The sequence below is a fragment of the Erpetoichthys calabaricus genome (assembly GCF_900747795.2).
Source record: "Erpetoichthys calabaricus chromosome 1 unlocalized genomic scaffold, fErpCal1.3 SUPER_1_unloc_2, whole genome shotgun sequence".
In the NCBI taxonomy this organism is placed as follows: domain Eukaryota; kingdom Metazoa; phylum Chordata; class Cladistia; order Polypteriformes; family Polypteridae; genus Erpetoichthys; species Erpetoichthys calabaricus.
The window spans coordinates 1,480,353-1,502,680 of NW_026261585.1; the positions used below are offsets into that span (position 1 = coordinate 1,480,353).

The following is a 22,328-nucleotide window of genomic DNA, read 5'->3' on the forward strand; positions in this document are numbered from 1 at the left end:
AATTTCTTAATTTAATTTGTATTTATATATACATATATGTTTATTTATTACTACTACTACTACTGTTATACACTTTAACATCTATTTTTTATTTTTATTTATTTATAATTTGTCAACTAAAATATGCGTCACATCTATGGCTATAGCCTTAGCCTTTACCTGCAGGCAGCTTCTGGAGTGTGCGACCCCTGCACTAACCATGAATAAATCCCAGAAAAGAAAAATCTCAGAAGAAAATAGAGTTTCATTCTGCGTGGACAGAAGCATTTGCCTTCCCTGCCAATGACGCTGGCTTACCGGTGTGCTTAATATGTGGCGATAAATTATCGAACAACAAAAAATGTAACGTTGAAAAACATTTTTGAAACAAGCACTCAGCATTCACTGAAAAATACCCAAGTGAAGATGAGTGAAAGAGAGTAATTTCGGAACTGCAACGGAAAGCTGAACAGAGCAAACATACTTTCAAAAAGTGGATCACTTCTCCACAGTCAACTACAGCTGCTAGTTTTGTGGCAGCTCAAGAGATCGTAAGGAGGGGTAAGCCGTTCACAGACGGAGAATACATGAAAGAATCGTTCATAAAAATATCAGAGCATCTATTCTCCGACTTTAAAAACAAACGGGAAATTGTTCAGAAAATTAGAGAAATGCCTCTCTCTGCAAAGACCGTCAAGGACAGGACCATTAAAATGGCAACAAACATCACCAGTAAGCAAATTGATGACATCATTTCAGCTCAAGCATTTCCAATTGCCTGTGATGAGTCAAGTGATGTAAATGATATTGAGCAGACAGCACTGTTATTCAGATATGTGAACTCTGATGGGCCGCAAGAAGAACTGATTGAACTCATACCGCTAAAGGGCCAAACGTGGGGACAGGACATTTGTGAGGCTTTTGTGAGTTGTCTAAAAGCCAAAGGAATAAACACCATTCACCTGGTGTCAGTGTCTACTGATGGGGCACCCAGCATGAGAGGAGCACAGAAGGGCTTTGTGAATTTACTTCAAAAGTCACTGGATCGAGAGCTGATGACGTTTCACTGCATCCTCCACCAAGAAGCACTGTGTGCTCAAACATTCCCCCCTGAATGTGTGGAAGTGATGAACCTCGTTATCAAGATAGTGAACAAAATAATTGCAAACGGGTTAAACCTCCGACAGTTCTGTTCACTGTTAGAAGAAGTCGATAGCGCATATTCGGATCTCCTGCTGCACAACAGAGTCCGGTGGCTGTCCAGGGGAGAGGTGCTGAAACGCTTCGCTACCTGTCTGGAGCATGTGAGAACCTTCTTGGAAAGCAAAGGCCTCAGCTATCCTGAACTGGGAGACCTCGACTGGCTGGTAAAGTTGCACTTCATGGTGATATGACAAGTCACTTAAACACGCTGAATAAAAATCTCCAAGGAAAGGGAAGCACGGCCCTGCAGATGCTGGAGGATGTTTTGCCGTTTGAGCGCATGATGACAGTGTTTGCCAGAGATGTACAGAAAGGTACGCTCTCTCACTTCCCCTCCCTGAGAGAGTTCAAAGAAGTGAACAATCACATAAATTGTGATTATTTCCACCGTACAGTTATTGCAATGCAATCTGCATTTAAAGAAAGATTCAGTGAGTTCAGAAAGGAAAAAAAAACACTCTCTCCTTCCCTCTCACACCCCTGGACATCTACCCATCCCTGCTGAACACATCCGCATTCACATGAGTAAGTAAGCACGATCTAGAAATTGAACTGGCCGACATAGCGGATAAAGATTTATGGGTGTCCAAGTTCAAATGCCTGACAGCAAATCTTGAAGAAGTCGCCCGTCAGAAGGCTACTCTCGCTAAAGAGCACAAATGGAGTGATATTGAAAACCTCCCCAAACCCGACAAACTTGTTTTCGACACATGGAGTGCCATTCCCGAAACATATATGAACATGAAAAAATATGCATTTGGAGTCCTGTCCATCTTTGGCTCAACATACTTATGTGAGCAAGTTTTCTCAAGCATTAACTTCATAAAGTCCAAATATCACTCCCGCCTCACACATGAGAGCCTGCATTCCTGTGTGAAGGTCAAAGTCACAGCCCCGACATAGAGATGATCTGCAGCGAACTTCAGAAACAGAAGTCACATTAAACAGGTGAGAACAATAGCATTTAATAGGCTAATATTTTTCAGAAAAAAAAACACATTCATTTCAGACCCGGAGCTGATGTCGGTTTTTTTGTATGTTCAGGTGCTTCAGTTGATTGCTGGCTGAGAGGAAAACCTGAAGAGGATGAGAGCACACTGAAATGGAATTTTATGTTTACTTTTTTAAAGCTGCTAAGCTACAGCTAAATGTTTTATTTATATTAAAGTGGGCTAGTTTTTATTTTAATTTTACACAGGTATAGAAAGGACTCAAATAGGCCTGCATAGTTCAGTTTAATTTATTTCAAAGTAGGCCTACACATGCACACTGCACTTCTGTTTGTTGTATTCCGTGGTTGTAACATGTAAAATCTAAAAAAAAGATTAAAACTTTTAAGTTTATAAGCTGTGTTATGTTTTGCGGTTCCAGACTATTTTTCTTTGGAGGAAGAGAAGGCAAAATGGCTCTTTTGATAGTGAAGGTTGCAGACCCCTGATCTAGAGAGACAATGGGCATCGTGCACTGGTTTTAATGGTTTGTCTGCCTGTTTGTTAAATGTCTTGGGTATCAGCTGGTGTTTTATTACACGTCCTCCAGTCCATCACACCACTTGGTCACATATTCGATGTTCCTCTGGTCCACAGAGTGAAGAAAACGTTTCTAAAATTTGTATGAAATCAGTCCTCAAGTTTCCGTCGGTGTGCCCTGCACAGATTCCAAAGTGCCACACGCTCAGGAAAGATCATCCATGATGAACAGCCCCTCAGAGGTGACCCCCACAAGCCGATGACGAAACCTTAGGTCAGGTTTAAGACGCCGAGGTTGACATCACTTCACTAAATTAAAACACCGATAACTCAAGAGTGCAGGTTCAGCAGCAAATGTGCAGCAAATGTGCTGACAGGACTCCATCATTATACACAGAAGTTCAATATGGTGTCCCGCAGGGCTCAGTACTGGGACCTTTACTGTTTTCACTGTACATGCTTCCACTGGGATCTCTCATTAGGAAACATAATGTTAATTTTCACTCGTATGCAGATGACACCCAGTTATACCTTTCATTTAAATCAAATGAAGTTTCTCCGATGTTGTCTTTAATTAGTTGTGTTCGCGAATTAAAGCAGTGGATGAATGAGAACTACTTGTCTTTAAATACAGATAAAACAGAGATGTTAATTGTTGGAGGAAATGACGCTGATCACAACAATATTTTGTCATCATTTAACTCAGTTGGAATCCCAGTCAATTTTACTGAATCAGCCCGCAATCTAGGAGTTATCTTTGACTCTAGCATGTCATTTAAAGCGCATATTACAAAGTTGTCCAAAACATGTTTCTTCCATCTTAAAAATGTTAGGAAATTAAGGCGCTTTTTAAATAAACAAGATTCTGAGAAACTAATTCATGCATTTATCTCTAGTAGGATTGACTACTGCAATGCGGTGTTCACTGGATGTTCAAACTGTTCTTTATACAGCCTCCAGTTAATCCAAAATGCGGCTGCAAGAATTATTACAAGAACAAGAAAATATGAACACATAACTCCAGTTCTTAAATCCTTACACTGGCTCCCGGTTAAGTTTAGGACAGATTTCAAAATCCTTCTTTTAACATATAAAGCATTAAATGGTCGAGGTCCGGTTACTTGTCTGAACTTATCATGACTTACAAACCTGAGCGCACATTAAGATCTCAAGATGCCGGTCTGCTTATGATTCCAAGGATTAATAAAATAACAGTGGGAGGTCGAGCTTTTAGTTACAGGGCCCCTAAACTGTGGAATGGTCTGCCTGCTACTATAAGAGATGCCCCTTCGGTCTCAGCTTTTAAATCCCGGCTGAAGACTCACTACTTCAGTTTAGCACACCCTGACTAGAGCTGCTGATTAACTGTACAGACTGCATCTCTGTTGTTAGTCATTAGCACTTAAACATAGTAACATGACAGTTATAATTGTAAAATAACCCTCACTTATTCTGTTTTTCTTCTCGGTACTCAAATGTGGCACTTGGTGCCACGGCCCACCTGCCAAGTGTTTTGCCTGCCTAAGGAAAAGTCATCCCAGATGGAGGATCGCAGGAATCGTGGGAAAGAGGGGTCCTTTCATCGGATTGGCTGGCCCAGCACTGTTTCAGCCGTGGAATGGCCAAATGGGGGAGGCAGCTTGAAGGATGAGGTCTCCAGTACTCTACACAAATCCAAATCTTATTATGGGATATATCATCTACTGTTAAATTCTGCTCTGTACTTCTAAACTTTATATTTTTTAATTCTTACTATATTGAAGAATTGTTCTGTTCTGTGTACTGCATTGTATTGTATTGACCCCCTTCTTTTGACACCCTCTGCACGCCCAACCTACCTGGAAAGGGGTCTCTCTTTGAACTGCCTTTCCCAAGGTTTCTTCCATTTTTTCCCTACAAGGTTTTTTTTGGGAGTTTTTCCTTGTCTTCTTAGAGAGTCAAGGCTGGGGGTCTGTCAAGAGGCAGGGCCTGTTAAAGCCCATTGCGGCACTTCCTGTGTGATTTTGGGCTATACAAAAATAAACTGTATTGTAAACTGTATTGTATGACATACACATTACCGACCGGCATACCGACATCAGGCACGGAGCATGCGTGAAATCAAAACGCGAAGCGGCGCGCATGTCAGAGAAGAGATCAGGAACAAGAAATGCGCCTGGCATCACGACACGTGCCATCAGATAGACAGGACACACACACACATAATTAAAAGTCTCTTATTACGAAATTTGCGTAAACGAGCACAGGCCCTCCCACTTGGAGAAATGCAAGCACACAAGTGCGCACCATTCCTGTCCTGAGCGGGTCCCCCTTTTTCTATTTTGTCTCATATGTTTCAAGTGGATGGCCCTCCTTATTAATAATTCGAGTGTGATCGCTGATCCTCTACCGGCGATGTAACGAGTATGCTGAGCTACGAAGCCCCATCACCCCGCCGTGGCTCACATGAACACACAACTCCAAACCGGCGATGCGTTTATTTAAACATAAGTCGTTTGTTTTTCGATGCATGCAATGGGCTTAATGTGTAAAATAATGTTACGCAGCTTTGTGATTTTGTGACTCAATGGAGTTTTCTACCACGCATCACTACTTTAAATAACGCAGGGCTAGGGAACAAGTCAGGATTAACAAACGTATCTGTTTGAACGCCGTAAACGCTTAAAGACAATCCGGCGACATTTCATTTTTCACATCCATTTGACAATAAATAAGAAATCATGCCAAGTATTAATAACGTTGTGCTTGCAAGAACTTTGATTTGGGGACTCGAGATTCATTTACAATAAAGCCAAAGCTTCGACTCCCCAGTTAAATAAACTGACAGACTCCTGATGTCCTCCACGCTGTTTACTTTACCTAAAATGATTTTATAACGGCGGGGGAAACTGACTTCGGGCGAAAACAGACAGCATTTACTCATTTATACATTGGGAACTGTAAACGAACTCAAGCCCATATTCCTTTAGGCTTGCAAATAAATCTTACCTTAAATTCAAACTGTTTAATGTCAATTCGGGTAAACAGACCGCTGTATTCTAGAAGTTTCATTAACACGTCCTCCTGCATCCTCACGTGCCAGCAAGTGAGTGAGGCGCATGCGCAGGCGAGTGCTATGTTTCCGAGTAACTTTAACTTGATTTCTGCGTGATGTTTTGTTTAATTACTCTACTACAGTATATTGTATGAACTATTTTAAATAAGATGTAATATAATCTTATAAACTGCATTTTTTAATGTTAAAAAATGGGTAGCAGTATGAATTTTACCCAAAACTGCATATTTCGCATTAAAAGTAAATTACTGAAAGTACATTTTATTCATTTTATATCTACTATATTAAGCACCCCAAAAGTCGTTTTATCAGTGCGTATATTCGACTGGGTTGGGAACGTTTGGGAATTTTCCAACAAGAGCTGACATCTGTGGTGTCTGAGAAGTCAGGGCTGAGCTACTTGCTCGTCCGCCGCCCTCACCCGGTTTGAGATGATGAGATGCCGTCGTTTCTGTCAGTTTTGGTTTACAACACTTAATGTCTGTGCCGCTGAGGACATCCGCACAATACACAGAACAAACATGAGAGCAGACAAGAGCAACGTCAAGTCTGTGCTGCTGTACGGGACAAAATGCTGGCGTACCGTCAAGAGTGACACGAAGAAGACTGAGGTATTCGACAATAACGGACTCCACAGAATTTGCCATATTATCAGGGCAGAGAAGATCTCAAATGTTGAGTTATATAAGAAGACCAACTCGCATAGTGTGGTGACGGAGATCAGGCGCCATAGAATGAAATGGCTTTGTCATGTCCTCTGGATGGACCTGAAACGCATCCCGAAAGTAGCCCTGAATTGTACACCACCTGGGAAAAGGAGGACTGTGGAAACTGACCTGAAAGAATTACACCTTCAGTGGGGCGAAGAACAACACGCTGCCAACGATAGAATAAGATGGAAGCGGACTGGCACGGCCTCGTGTTCAGAAGGGAACTTGGAGACATAAGAATAAGGAAGGAGGTCCCTCTGTGGAGATGATGGAGCGAACTGAACAAGGACCGTCATGAGCAGAACTTCTGAACGCTAGATGGCGGTGTTTAGCCATCACTTCTGAGCTGCAGCATTCCTTGGATATTTTCCCTTTTTTTAGGGAGGAAACTTTCTGTGAAACCGAAACTTATCTTCAGCAAAAGAAAACGTATCTGCTATTTGTCGTCGTCTCTTTGGCTAACGGATTGATGAAGTTTCCTTACTTCTGCTTTTATTTTTTCTATTTTGAGATTCACCGGTGTCTCCTGCAGTCTTTTAAATAATCGGCCATTCAAGGTAAAATACTTCATTTTCTTTGTCGACGTGGGTTATTAGTGCGGACCCGTTATGAAAGGCCTTAGAGCGGATTCAAACTGAAGGCCCAGAGAGCCCGTTATGTATGTATGTATGTATGTATGTATGTATGTATGTATGTATGTATGTATGTATGTATGTATGTAATTTTCTTCCGATTTCCCTGTCCGTTTATTGTTCTACATTTACGTCCCCTTATAGCTATGTCTGACATCTTTATCAGATAAGGCTAGATAACGAATTGGTATATACAGTGGTGTGAAAAACTATTTGCCCCCTTCCTGATTTCTTATTCTTTTGCATGTTTGTCACACAAAATGTTTCTGATCATCAAACACATTTAACCATTAGTCAAATATAACACAAGTAAACACAAAATGCAGTTTTTAAATGATGGTGTTTATTATTTAGGGAGAAAAAAAATCCAAACCTACATGGCCCTGTGTGAAAAAGTAATTGCCCCCTTGTTAAAAAATAACCTAACTGTGGTGTATCACACCTGAGTTCAATTTCCGTAGCCACCCCCAGGCCTGATTACTGCCACACCTGTTTCAATCAAGAAATCACTTAAATAGGAGCTGCCTGACACAGAGAAGTAGACCAAAAGCACCTCAAAAGCTAGACATCATGCCAAGATCCAAAAAATTCAGGAACAAATGAGAACAGAAGTAATTGAGATCTATCAGTCTGGTAAAGGTTATAAAGCCATTTCTAAAGCTTTGGGACTCCAGCGAACCACAGTGAGAGCCATTATCCACAAATGGCAAAAACATGGAACAGTGGTGAACCTTCCCAGGAGTGGCCGGCCGACCAAAATTACCCCAAGAGCGCAGAGACGACTCATCCGAGAGGTCACAAAAGACCCCAGGACAACGTCTAAAGAACTGCAGGCCTCACTTGCCTCAATTAAGGTCAGTGTTCACGACTCCACCATAAGAAAGAGACTGGGCAAAAACGGCCTGCATGGCAGATGTCCAAGACGCAAACCACTGTTAGCAAAAAGAACATTAGGGCTCGTCTCAATTTTGCAAAGAAACATCTCAATGATTGCCAAGACTTTTGGGAAAATACCTTGTGGACTGATGAGTCAAAAGTTCAACTTTTGGAAGGCAAATGTCCCGTTACATCTGGCGTAAAAGGAACACAGCATTTCAGAAAAAGAACATCATACCAACAGTAAAATATGGTGGTGGTAGTGTGATGGTCAGGGGTTGTTTTGCTGCTTCAGGACCTGGAAGGCTTGCTGTGATAGATGGAACCATGAATTCTACTGTCTACCAAAAAATCCTGAAGGAGAATGTCCGGCCATCTGTTCGTCAACTCAAGCTGAAACGATCTTGGGTGCTGCAACAGGACAATGACCCAAAACACACCAGCAAATCCACCCTGAATGGCTGAAGAAAAACAAAATGAAGACTTTGGAGTGGCCTAGTCAAAGTCCTGACCTGAATCCAATTGAGATGCTATGGCATGACCTTAAAAAGGCGGTTCATGCTAGAAAACCCTCAAATAAAGCTGAATTACAACAATTTTGCAAAGATGAGTGGGCCAAAATTCCTCCAGAGTGCTGTAAAAGACTCATTGCAAGTTATTGCAAACGCTTGATTGCAGTTGTTGCTGCTAAGGGTGGCCCAACCAGTTATTAGGTTCAGGGGGCAATTACTTTTTCACACAGGGCCATGTAGGTTTGGATTTTTTTTTCTCCCTAAATAATAAAAACCACCATTTACAAACTGCATTTTGTGTTTACTTGTGTTATATCTGACTAATGGTTAAATGTGTTTGATGATCAGAAACATTTTGTGTGACAAACATGCAAAAGAATAAGAAATCAGGAAGGGGGAAAATAGTTTTTCACACCACTGTATATATATGTATATATAAACACCCCCTTATGACCACCCGCGTGCCGTTTCTGTTCATTGGTATCTACGGTTCACTTCACGTGGCCGAGTCCCATTTTTCCTTCAGGTCACCCGCACACACCGCCGGCTCCTATTCATTCCTCTCTATGTATTTATTCCACACGCATGGCGCTTTGATTTCTGCCTTCTGTTCTCCTTCGTCTCCGCGGCGTTCATTTCAAAGACGATCGGGGAGTTGGTGACCTGCCGGCCGTTAAAACAGCAGTGCGGAGTCCCTCGAGCTTTACTCGTCTGATCTGCTTTTGTTCTGTTCGCTTTTCTCTTTAGCTGGAGTCCATGGCTGACTTGGAGAATACGAACTGAGAATGAATACTAAGATTTAGTGACAGTTAACTGCAGGGCTGCCATGGCGTGACTTGCCCTTAGGAGTGTAAACTGAATGTTCTTAACTGGTAAATGCTGGTCCTCAGTATCTGGATTTACACACCTGGCCTCAAACTGCTTAACCCAATGCAGACAGCAGACAGTTACATGCATTGTGTGGAGGGTCACTTAAATGTTTGTCTTTTTTAATTCTTTTAACTTGTATCAAATATGACAAACTCCCGTGTTTCAGTGCTAAAGCCAAACCAGTAATGTCTGTTAGTGAGTATTAGAGAAGTTAATAGAGATTTGTAGTTTGTGTTACTGCCTCACAGTTCTGTCAGAATGAATTTGAATCTCAGCCTGTTTTTTTAAGTCTCTATGCAGTTTCCATGTCTGCTCTTTTATTCTTATTTTCTCCACTTCTCTAAAGATGTTCAGGTTTAGTGGCCTGGCAAATCTAACTTGTCTTGGTGTGGTTGTGGACTTGAATGTGAGTGTACCCTATGATGGTCTATAGCTGGCTCCTGCCCTGTACAGGTACTCTGGTTTTCTTCCCATATCATGATAACTTCTATTTCTGTTTGTTTTGTACTGTTACATGGTGGTGAGGTGGAAGTTAAGTTCCATTTGGTGACGACTATATGTGACTTTATCATGCAGAGCCCAACCAGGCTGTGTGGGTCACCTCTTTGTGCCACTCTTAGTTGAACTGTCAGGACTGGCATCCGTCTTCTGGGCCAGACCCACTTTCATTAAATTAGAATATTCATGAGGGTCAATAATGGGCTGTTCTTAGTCTGGCCCCTCCCCTTTGGGTTATCCAATGGCAAACTGGTCTGTCTGGAGCACAAACCTCCAGACAGTGGAGCTCTGATGAAGACTGAGGCACACAAGGCCTTCACTGTGCCAAGGTCACAATATGGGAGGTGCTGCTGTTTAATACGAGTTTATTTCTGTGTTAATTACTAAATTATTTATCATGATGTGTGCTTGTTTGAAATGTGTACTTCCCAAAGATGAAGCTGATAAACCTGAAACTTGTTGTTTCGAGATGCTGGAAAAAGGTAATAAAGTTCAGTTGTAGAGATTTGAATGTGAAGCTTGTTAATCTTCATTAAGACTTGTACCATTTAGCTGCTGCCCCCCGTCATCAAGCCCCCTTTGTTCAGACCGTTTAGTTTGTGAACCCTCTGCTGACGCCTAACGTCTCTGTCATATGTGACTCTCAGTGAGTCTTCAAACTGTGAGCTCACACTTGATGTTATGGCTGTGAACAGAATCAGTTCATGTTAGAAAAGAATTAAATTAGGAGGGTAGGAGATGAGTACAATCAGTAAAATTACACAACACTGCTGGCTAACTGGATATGTTATTACACGTTTATTAAGTGTGTATATTGTATTTCTCTTTAAATTAGGGAGGGAAAATATTCAGAAATATGGAGTTGATTTTATTATTCCAAAGTCTTTCACTGCAGTCAGACTGTCTGGTAAATCAGGACCCCCACACCCTTAACATTTGTGTTGAGCAGCTCAGTTAAACGCAGGCTGCCGTCAGTTCACTAAATCACATATCTGATTACTCAGGGGGGACATCAGGCTCCATTACAGTGGCAGTAAACCCCCATGGAGTACTAGGTGAGCCATATTGGCTTAAAGATGTGCAAGCCCTAAATTATTCAAAATGTCGTCTGCATACTTGGACTGTGAAACTCCTTGAATGCTAGCAGTTTAAGTTCATGAGGTGGACACCATTGTGTTTCCTGTATTTGCTGTGTTGACTCTGTGGCACTGAGCAGTTCAGTTCTTCTTCCTGGTTTGTAATTTCTGTAAAGCGCCTTTTGATGTTGTCTGCTGTAGGAAATGTGAATTGAGCACTCAGTGAATTATCAGTTTTGTCTTTGGTAATTCTGGTAATTAATTAAAATAATTAACAACACGGCCACAGAGGGACACCAAATTAATGTGAGTTTAGTGAGGCCTCTCTGTTTCACTTTCTAGCTGGGAAACCTGAAATATGAAGAGATCTGTACAAGTTATGAATGACGACCATAAATCGGTGAAATTCAACATTAAACCCCCTCACTGTCTCTGTTGTTGTTTGCTGCAGTAATAGACGATTTACACAAATAACACAAACACACTTGCTGCAATACACAAAATAATACAATGTATTTATAGCATAAGGATAATAGGAGATGGATATATGCAAATATAGATAATGAAATTAGATAACAGATAATCACAGACATGAAACATTAAACTACATTAGCTTAGCTGAACTTTTCCTCTCCTGTAGATGATGGCACATAACTTATGAATTTCTGCAGTTTGTGTCTGCTACAGTGAGATGCGGCTCTGCAGTTTAGGGAGACGCTTTTAACAGAAAGAAATGATCCTTCACAAGGTGATTACCTTCAGTTTTAGTGACACCAGTACCATAATACATTAGCTGCTGTGTTTTGTCAATTAAATCACACTTTATAGTTCTCAAAATCAAAGCAGGTGTACTTCTAGTTTGACGTGAGTGAGGCTTTTTGCTTTATTGGTTGGCTTCCTCCAAACATGTGGAAAGATCTTTGTTTTAGGAGCTTGTCTCCTTTTCTGTTGTGGTCACCCCTTCTGCAGTTTCTTTTGTGGTTCAACACTCCATGTCGGTCCTCTTGTTGCTACTAACGTCACGTCTTTAAAAAAATTGTCGATTAGTTATTTGCTGTATCTAGCAGGATGAACATGTGGCCTTTAAGATACCATCTCAGCTTGAGCTCTAGCTATTCTTCAGTAAGGTTTAGGCTCATGTCACCCTCATCCAACTCCAGTGCAGACAAGTCTTCCACCTTTCCAATTGAGCACAGTTGCCCCTCGGAGTAAAGCGTATGCTCCAATGTCTGTTACGGCCAATCACTGTAAGCTATGGACAGCCAAAGTTATAGTCCGGCTGAGAGCTGTAAGCTTGATGAGATGATCTGTGTCTTATAAGGGTTTTTTAAATGAAGGAGTAGAGGTCTTGCCATTGGTTTCTTGAGTTTGCATAAGTCCATCCTATTGACTGACCACTGGTGAACAGTGCTGTCCATCAGTGTTACTCCTTCTTGATTTATGGTCCTTTGTTTGAACTTGAGTGTCCATCTTGTGCCTCTGAGAGACGTCCCTGCATGTTAATATGGTCTGGTATCGATTGTCTTATCAGGTAAGGCATGAAGGCTGCATTCAGGCGAGGGGCCCGGCCATGGAAACTGAGTGTTTTTAGCTGGCAATACGAGTGTCTGGCAGCAGCATTTTAAAACAGGACTTGTGTTCTAGAACTGTGTTAAAAATGGTAATATCAGTCTGTCCTACACTGCTGTTGACAAAGCCATCCAAAATAAAGACGGGTTGATTGTCATTCCGTACATTGGCCTGTCCTCCGCTATTCATTATCTCTTTGTCTGTAAATATGTTTTCACAGCTCTTGACAATTGGTAGCCAACATTCATTATTTAAGTTGAAAACCTGCTCTTCAGTATTTACACCTGAAAACTAGTGATGGCTGATGCTGTTGGTTTTCTTTTTGATTCGATACCAGGTGATACTGAGGCCAGCATTGGTGATGTTGATACCGATACTGATACAGGCAGAGTGTCATCTTACAGGAATGGTTAATCTTCTATAAAAACTTACAGTGAGTGTGGGCGTCAAAAAGTCACATTTTAAACACTTTGCATTAGTAGACTATTACATATAGTGCCAAAGATCAGACAGTTTTACTTGTTTATTAACAGAAATTATTAAATGTGTTCAGTTCCTCCAAATGATCTGTGGAAGAACAACAAGCATTATCTTTACATTTTTTCTCGAAAAATATGTAAAAAGTGTGCTGGCTCAAAAAATGACATTTTTATTTTTTTACTGTAAAACGTACAAAACACAAAGTACACGGTGTGAAGTGTAAAAAGTATGATAATGACCCAAATACCAAGCAAGCGTCACAGAATCTCTTTCAGTTTCCCTGTCTGTTTCAGTTGCACTGCCTGAAGACAGAGTCACTTCGTCATCACTGCTGATGAGAGGCTCCTCAACATCACTGCTCATATCACTGGCGAGAGCGGGCAACACTTGGGCTGTGAACAACTTAAGATGCCGTTATTACTGGGCACACCTGCAGGTGTTGCTTGGGAAACACTCAGGACTGTCGCCTTTAGCTCTGTCTTTACAGCCCGAGTGAAATAAAGCTAATATCGAGAAATACTTTTTTTTTTTTTTTTTTTTTACACAATGGACATAATAAATACAGAAAGTTTAAAAATTTGTTCTAAGTATGTCAGTTCATCAAACTATAACTGTAATTTACTCCTCACTAAAATCAGATATTGTTTTCTGTGTATTCTAACAGTTACAAGACCACCACATCAGTTTACAGTACTAACGTTCCTGGGTGCTGCCTGCCTTTATTGAAGGCTTCTTTAAGAGTCGACTAAAGCCCTTTGGCACCTGTGCCAGTCTCTTTAGCCTGAGTATCTGTGCTGTCTTCTGATTTCCTCGAGTCAGCAATATGTCTGACCTTCATGTGTTCTACCAAGTTTGTGGTGTTGCCTTAATAATGTACAGCCTTCTGACACATATCACATTTTGCTTCATTATTTCTCAGTGTAGTAAAATAACTCCAAACAATGCCACGCTTTCTTTTGACAAGACGAGATCTTTTGAAGAGAGACCCTTTCACATCCTGCGCGAGAGGCACATCACGTCATACTTACAACTTTTGTAAGCAAGTCCCGTGATACACATGCAGAGCAGGTTAGAGATAATGGAAGTAGGAAAACTTGAAAGTCTGAAAAAAATGAGTGAAAAGATCACATTAGCACAACAAACAGAAAATATTACTCAGTTAAGTAATAGAAAGTGAAAAGATCACATAGTGTTTGAGGACAAAAGGACAGGTGCTGTACAGGCTTTTAAACATTCGAAGTGCCGCCTCTAAATGACGATCATGCGGAACGAAAGCAGCAGCAAGCCAGCAGCTGATCAGGCAAAGAGGAAGTAAATAAAATAACTGTTACTTGTATCCCAATGTAGGAACGTTTAAGAGGAGTTTCAGAGGAGCGGATGCATCTGCTTGGTGTGCATTCAGCCCCTCTCTTCACAACTGCACGAAATGCAGCCTTGGGTTGGAGAAAGAAGAGAGCAGGTGGCAGAACCCCCTAGTGCTTTTTAAAAATAATTTCTAATAAACTTGCATATTATTGAAAATGTGTAATTTCTATACTTTTAATGTGAACATTGAATTTTAATCAAAAGTTGAGGATCGGAAACATCAATGAAAACCTGCCTGTGAGCGGAGCCTTTAAATTGTCTGACAGTCCACAGGGTGAGCAGCACACCAAAGCTGGAGATCAGCTGTTTATATCACGGCTCCTCATGTTCTCACTATTTCATTTGCTTATTCTCTATTCCTATATTAAATGTCTCGTCCTCACACATCTCTAATTTTATTAGGACTGCACTACCACATACCAGCTTAGTTCAGGCCCGGGGGATTCCCAAATCAAAACGTGAACTTGTATCACCGGCTCTTTAATTGCTAAGAATTGGTTTAAAATGTCATACTAAAGCCTGAACCACCACCTGATCAGCGTTACTATGGGTGGGTTTACAAGTCAAACAAAGTACAATGGAACCTCGAGATACGATAACCTCTGTATACAAGAAATTCAAAATACGAGGAAAGTATGAGCGAAAAATTCAGATCTAAATGCGAGCATCGGCTCGCGTAACGAGCCACGAGCCAGGCTGTGGGTATAGCTCGCGGCTTAGCCAGGGGGCGTGGTAGCAGTTGTGAGCCGCAGGGCGATCTGCGGTGTCTGCGTTTCTCACGTAAGTGCACAGGTGGGAAACTGCCCACATCCATGATTGTTCCTGTGGCTGATGGGCTGCAGCTGCCATGTCCTCCCCGCATATATAGAGAAGCGCGAGCCGGTTAAGGGGGAGAAGAAGTAAAAGAAAAGAGAGGAGAGCGAACGGAGGTTGCAGGAGGAGGCAGGAATCAGCAGCAGTAGGAAGTCTGTACAAGGTGAGTCAAACTTCATGTCAAAACTACGCATCACTAATAAAGATAACTCAATAGAAATACTTCAAGGAAAATGTGTTGTGAGGTGAATTACAAATTAAAAAGCACACAGAAATCCACCAGTAAAAACCCTGCAGACCCCCACCACAAACCAAAGCTCTTATAACAAACGTGAACAAGAAAATGGTGCTGATTGAAACAAAACTCTGAACGTCACCTCAGCTGACCAGCCACACATGTTTAAAAGTCAGTAAATAATTTAAAACATAAGGAAATCATGGCTGGGAAAAGCCACCGCTGAGAACAAACAGACCACCTGTCACTGTCTGACAAAAATCTTTTTGGATTGAATTTCAAGCAGGGCTAAGATTTGCCACTCTGATATTTGTTAAAAAGATGAAGGCACCAGCTTTAGATAGATAGATAGATAGATAGATAGATAGATAGATAGATAGATAGATAGATAGATACTTTATTAAATTCACATACTACAGGAGCAGCATATTAATAATAAACAATATTAAATTAAAGAGTGATAAAATTCCAGGTAAAACAGACAAAAACTTTGTATAAAGTTAATGTTTATCCCCCAGATGGAATTGAAGAGTCGCATAGTGTGATGGAGTAGCGATCTCCTCAGTCTGTCAGTGGAGCAGGACGGTGACAGCAGTCTGTCGCTGAAGCTGCTCCTCTGTCTGGAGATGATCCTGTTCAGTGGATGCAGGGGATTCTCCATGATTGACAGGAGTCTGCTCAGCGCCCGTCGCTCTGCCACAGATGTTAAACTGTCCAGCTCCGTGCCTACAATAGAACATGCCTTCCTCACCAGAGGCGTCCCTCTTCTTTTTGCTGCCTCCCCAGCATACCACCGCGTAGAAGAGGCCGCTCACCACAACTGTCTCATAGAACATCTGCAGCATCTTATTGCAGATGTTGAAGGACGTCAGCCTTCTAAAGAAGTATAGTCGACTCTGTCCTCTCTTACACAGAGCATCAGTATTTAATCCACATCTGCCAGACTCCTCCACTAATACAAAGTAAAACCAAGACCATAAAATCCATTTAAACACCACAACCAGCTTAAATGTCCACCCGGCCTGCCTGTCTCAGTCACTACACGTGGTGTCTTTGGCCCAGTAAAGTGGTCACCTCCTGACAAGCACACTTTAATAAAGATTGTCATCACAAATGGCTCCTCAGCTCCAGATTTCTCCTGTGTGTCCTCCTGTGACCAAACTGACTGATTAACAAGCAGAGCAGCACAACGTCACTCAGTAACGAGCTCAGGAGACACAAGTGTCATATCAGACACTCACGCTTCTGAAGTTCACCACGTGACAAACTCAATGCACACGTAGCACCAAAGCTTTTTAAATTACAGATCAGTCCAGTGATAGGATTATGAGCGTCACTGTCATGGCCTCTGCTGTTCAACTGTTTCACTCTCACTGTATTTTATTTCACTGTTCATCATCTTCATTCATATGCTACACGTTCATTCAATGTACTCATTATCTGATGTTCTATCGTATCATTGAGTTTACTTGTGTGCTGCACACAAACACACACACCAGTGATGTCCTTTATGTGTTCTTTAATGCTGTGATGACCAGTATGATTGTCTATGCTGTGGTGTGCTGGGCTGGTAACATCACTACAAGAGAGGCCCATCTGACCTACCAGCTGATTAAGATGTCAGGCTCAGCTATGTGTCTCCCCCCGGACCTGCTGGAGTTTGTAGCAAAGGAGAGAATTAAAACCAAACTGAGTGTCATTATGAACAATGCTACACATCCTCTCCTGACGCACTAAAACTGAAGACTTTGAGCCAATGAATTATTCAGCAGACGTGTGTTAAAGAAACACCACTGGGGCTCCTTACACCAAAGACAATACGCCTTTATAAAGCCACGCTGTGACTGCTCTTTAATCTTTTAGTCAGAAGGCTTTTCTCCATTTTGTAAGTTTTGCCTTTGCTTTAGGGAGGTAGTTGTAAGTTGTAATATTCTTGAGCCTCCTTTATAAAGCTGAATTTCCCCTTTGCACTAATAAAGATCCATCCATCTGTTCATCCATCCATAGGAGTCTCAATGTTAATGACTTGTGTTTTAAATGCTGTGCTTTATGCAGAAATCCTTGGTGGACGTGACTTATGGAATTGGATATGCGGTGAACACATTCTTTTTCTTGTTCTTGAAAACAGCAGGATGTCGACTTCTTCTATCAGAAAATTCTTTGTCAGATGTTTTCTGGCCTTTCAGTGGAGTTTGCGTGTGCTCCCTGTGTCCGTGTGTTTCCTCCTCTTCAGAGACATGCAGATTAGCTGGACTGGCAATGCTAAATTGGTCCTGCGGTATACGTGTGCATGTGTGTCCACCCTGGGACTGACCAGCGCCCTCTCCAGGTGTTGTTCCTGCCTTGCACCTGATGATTGCTGGGATAGGTGCCAGCTGCTCTACAACCCTGCCCTGGATACGCAGTTGGAGGAAATGGATGGATGTTTCATGGAGCAGCTAAGATTGAGATAACCAAGGAAAGCTGTTCTTTGTTCCCACAAAGTTGCCATTTAAATTCATTTCATGTGTTTCGAGTCAAACTAATACAGTAACCAAAATTCATGGCCTTCTTTACCCCTCTTAAACTTTTACACACTATTAATGTCCATCCCTGTAATGGTGGTGCAATAAAGGATGTCATTATGGCTCAAGTTGGGTCAATTAGATGTTCACCTTGGCAGAAGGAAAATTCACATTTCAACAGAATCAAACGCTTTAAAATGAGAACAAGAGGTTCTGTAAAATCTGTTACTGCAATGAAACATTCTGATTGGCTCAACAGGTGAAAGGGTGACTGCAGCAATGTTCTGATTGGTTTTAGTCAGTTAGCAGGCAGTGGTCTTTGTCTGTCCTACCATCAAACATCAAAGGTAATCATCGTCAGTGACACTTCAGTCTAAAGCTAGTGTCACATTACGTGACTTTATGTCCTTTGGCACATCAGATTTGCCACCTGCAGTCACTGATCTCATCACCTGACCATATTAGTTTAAACAAATGAAGATCACTGCCTTTGTCACATTTAGTGATCACATGACGACCACTCAGCAGAGTTGTGCTCACCGCTGTTTCTAATAGTATGCTGCCTGATGAAGATCACGGTGTACAAAGGGTTAACAGCTGTGGCTGTCCAGCAGTCTCGGCCATTTATTTTATTTTATTATTTCCCTTTTGTTATTGCACCTGAAACACAAGACATCAGAAAAAGGAGCATCTGTTGTGTACACAAGTATTCACAGTCTTTGCTCAATACTTTGTCGATGCACCTTTGGCAGCAATTCCAGCCTCAAGTCTTGTTGAATATGATGGCACAAGCTTGGCACACCTATCTTTGGCCAGTTTCGCCCATTCCTCTTTGCAGCACCTCTCAAGCTCCATCAGGATCGTTCAGTTTAGATGGCCGGCCAGCTCTAGGAAGAGTCCTGGTGGTTTCAAATTTCTTCCACTTACGGATGATGGAGGCCACTGTGCTCATTGGGACCTTCAAAGCAGCAGAAATTTTTCTGTAACCTTCCCCAGAGACAATCCTGTCTCAGAGGTCTACAGACAATTCCTTTGACTTCATGCTTGGTTTGTGCTCTGACATGAACTGTCAACTGTGGGACCTTCTATAGACAGGTGTGTGCCTTTCCAAATCATATCCAGTCAACTGAATTTACCACAGGTGGACTCCAATGAAGCTGAAGAAACATCTCAAGGATGATCAGGGGAAGCAGGATGCACCTGAGCTCAATTTTGAGCTTCATGGCAAAGGCTGTGAATACTTATGTACATGTGCTTTCTCAGTTTTGTTATTTTTAATAAATTTGCAAAAACCTCAAGTAAACTTTTTTCACGTTGTCATTATGGGGTGTTGTGTGTAGAATTCTGAGGGAAAAAATGAATTTAATCTATTTTGGAATAAGGCTGTAACATAACAAAATGTGGAAACAGTGATGCGCTGTGAATACTTTCCGGATGCACTGTATCTGGTTTTCCAGAATGTTAAATGAACGACATGTAAACACAATACAGATATTTTTTTCATGCTCTTTGGAATTCTGGTAGAATTGATGGCAAAAAAATGCATGAATTGTATTTTTGATACCATCTGAACGCACATCTGACCAAATGCAAGTGGTGAAAGCCTGTGTAGATGGTCTGATTTGCTGCAATGAGCAGAAAAACATTTTGGTTTTCAATCTGCGCTCACCAGACACTACAGACGGTAGAAAAATGCTCAGTTCAGACATCCGCGTGGACAGGGTCTAAGATTATATAAAAGAAGGGTATGACTTAAAATTGCTGGATAAGTCATCCAATGTGACATCACCCTAAGATTGCAAACCCCATACCCATTATCTAAGCTGCTCTTCCTTCATTTGCCCCATTTCTTAACATAATCCTGAGGCCTAACTTTTATAAACCTTCCTTAACATTAACTGATAACAGAATTCTGGGACCCCAATAGCACTGAATGTTTAATCAGAGTAGTGAATAGTGTTGACACACAACTGTACAAGATGGCCTCCTTCTTCTTCTAGCCTACTAGACCCTCCATTCATTCCCGAACTCATTTTACCCCTCATTTGATATGAAAAGTGATGAGTTACTGTCAATTTGCTATGAACTGTCTGACTTGACATCAGCTTTAACTGACAGGATGTTATAAGCATCACATGTCTTTAGATCAGTTTTAATTGAATTGATTCCTGTTTTTATCCACAGACAGAAGGTAAACTCTGCCAATTACTGTAACGTTTAAATGGATGTGAAAGAGGAGACATGTGAGGTTGACCTGAATATCATGGAGGAGAGGACCATAAATGTTAAGGAGGAGGACTGTGAGTGGGAGAGTGTCCACCCCAAACAGGAGAGTCTGGACATCAAGGAAGAGGACTGTGAACTGCGGTCAGTGTGTTTTAAAGAGGAAGATGAAGAGGAGTGTGTCAGCACTGAGATACACAACTGTAAGAGTATGGAGAGTGTCAAGGAAGATGACCTTCATTATGGAGATCAAGATGGAGCAGTGACCGGGTTAGTCTCTTCTCATAGCAGACACTCTTCATCTCCGGAGGCTTCTATCAATGTAAAATATGAATCATTACAGTCTGACACAAAGATGACTGAAGACATTTCATCTCCTAGAACTGAGGAAGGTCATCCACCACCTAAGACGGACATTAAGGAAGAAGACCGTGAACTGGCGTCAGTGTGTTTTAAAGAGGAAGATGAAGAGGAGTGTGTCAGCCCTGAGGTGGCCAGCTATAGGAGTATGGAGAGTGTCAAGGAAGATGACCTTCATTATGAACATCAAGATGAAGCAGTGACCAGGTTAGTCTCTTCTCAGAGCAGACACTCTTCATCTCCAGAGTCTTCTATCAATGTACAATATGAATCATTACAGTCTGACACAAAGATGACTGAAGACATTTCATCTCCTAGAACTGAGGAAGGTCATCCACCACCTAAGACGGACATTAAGGAAGAAGACCGTGAACTGGCGTCAGTGTGTTTTAAAGAGGAAGATGAAGAGGAGTGTGTCAGCCCTGAGGTGGCCAGCTATAGGAGTATGGAGAGTGTCAAGGAAGATGACCTTCATTATGAACATCAAGATGAAGCAGTGACCAGGTTAGTCTCTTCTCAGAGCAGACACTCTTCATCTCCGGAGTCTTCTATCAATGTACAATATGAATCATTACAGTCTGACACAAAGGGGACTGAAGGAGTTTCCTCTCCTAGAACTGAGGAAGGTCAACCACCACCTAAGACGTCATCTGAAACAAGTAAGTGAAAATAAAAATGAGTGTACGTCTTATGGTCAGGGTTATGGGCCTGAAAGTGCTGTTTTGTGCTTTTTTAAGTGAAACTTAGATGAGATTTCAAACAAAATTAAACAAACAGTAAAACACAGATTCACTATATTTTTACAAGTTTAGGAGTTTTCTGTTCTTCCATTATAGTTTGTAACATTAAGCAAACTTTCTAAACCTGTCTTTAGTTAAAGTGTTAAACAGACGTGCAGTTGCAAGAAAAAGTTTGTGAACCCTTTGGATTTTCTGCTGTAATTTCTCCTAACAGTGTGGTGTGATCTTCAATTAAGTCCCTAAAATCGACAAACACTATGATGTTAAATAATAAGAGTTAGACTTCTCGTCATTCCTGAATACCTTGTTTAAACCTGAACAGTCCAGTTTGTGACCCCCTGTCTTTACTAACTCGCTGATCCTCCTTTATCTTCAATGACCTCCACCACACATTTCCTGCAGCTGTTGCTCAGTTTTCAATTTTACTTCCTTCCTCCTTTCCAGAATTTTCAGTTCCTTGATGTCTCTGGTGGTATCGCTGCTGCCTCGCAGTTAGGAGACCCGGGTTTACTTCCCAGGTCCTCCTTGCGTGGACTCTGCATGTTCTCCCCGTGTCTGTGTGGGTATCCTCCCACAGTCCAAAGACATGCAGGTTAGGTGCATTGGTGATCCTAAATTGTCCCTAGTGTGTGTGTTTGGTGTGTCTGTGCCCTGCGGTAGGCTGGCACTCTGCCCTGGATTTGTTCCTGCCTTGTGCCCAGTGTTGTCTGGGATTGGCTCCAGCAGACCCATGTGACCCTGTGTTAGGATATAGCGGGTTGGACAATAACTGACTGACTGATGTCTGTGGGATTCCTTAAATGATCAGCTGACTTGAGGTAAAGCTCTGTGTTCTGATTGGCCAGTGCAGAACACTAGTTTAGTTCATTTTAAGCCTTTCTCTTGTAGATTTCTTCTTTTCTAACTGCCTCAACGGGTTGTCTTTAGATTCGGTGGTGGGTTCAGAGTGTTTGGTAAAGCACATTCGATTAGTATCCCAAACAGCGGCTTGTCCCTATTTTTTATTACATTGATATCTAGTTCAGTATTGCTTTGGTGGAGATGTCTAATAGTTTGGTGTTCAGGTGCAATTTTTGTTTTTCTTGCATATACACTTTTTTCATTTTTAATTTTTTTTTGTGAATTCATTGGTTTTTATTGTGTGTAGTTTTTTTCGTGA

General features: G+C 41.6%; 1 protein-coding gene across 1 annotated transcript; it reads left to right on the forward strand.

Moving 5' to 3' along the window:
- Positions 1 to 6,845: 6,845 nt before the first annotated feature.
- LOC127526354 (involucrin-like) lies at positions 6,846 to 21,088 on the forward strand (the record flags this gene model as incomplete). Its single annotated transcript, XM_051921661.1, has 2 exons — positions 6,846 to 6,973; positions 20,031 to 21,088. A coding segment is annotated over exon 2 (1,021 nt), but the record flags the coding sequence as incomplete, so codon positions are not given.
- Positions 21,089 to 22,328: the final 1,240 nt, after the last annotated feature.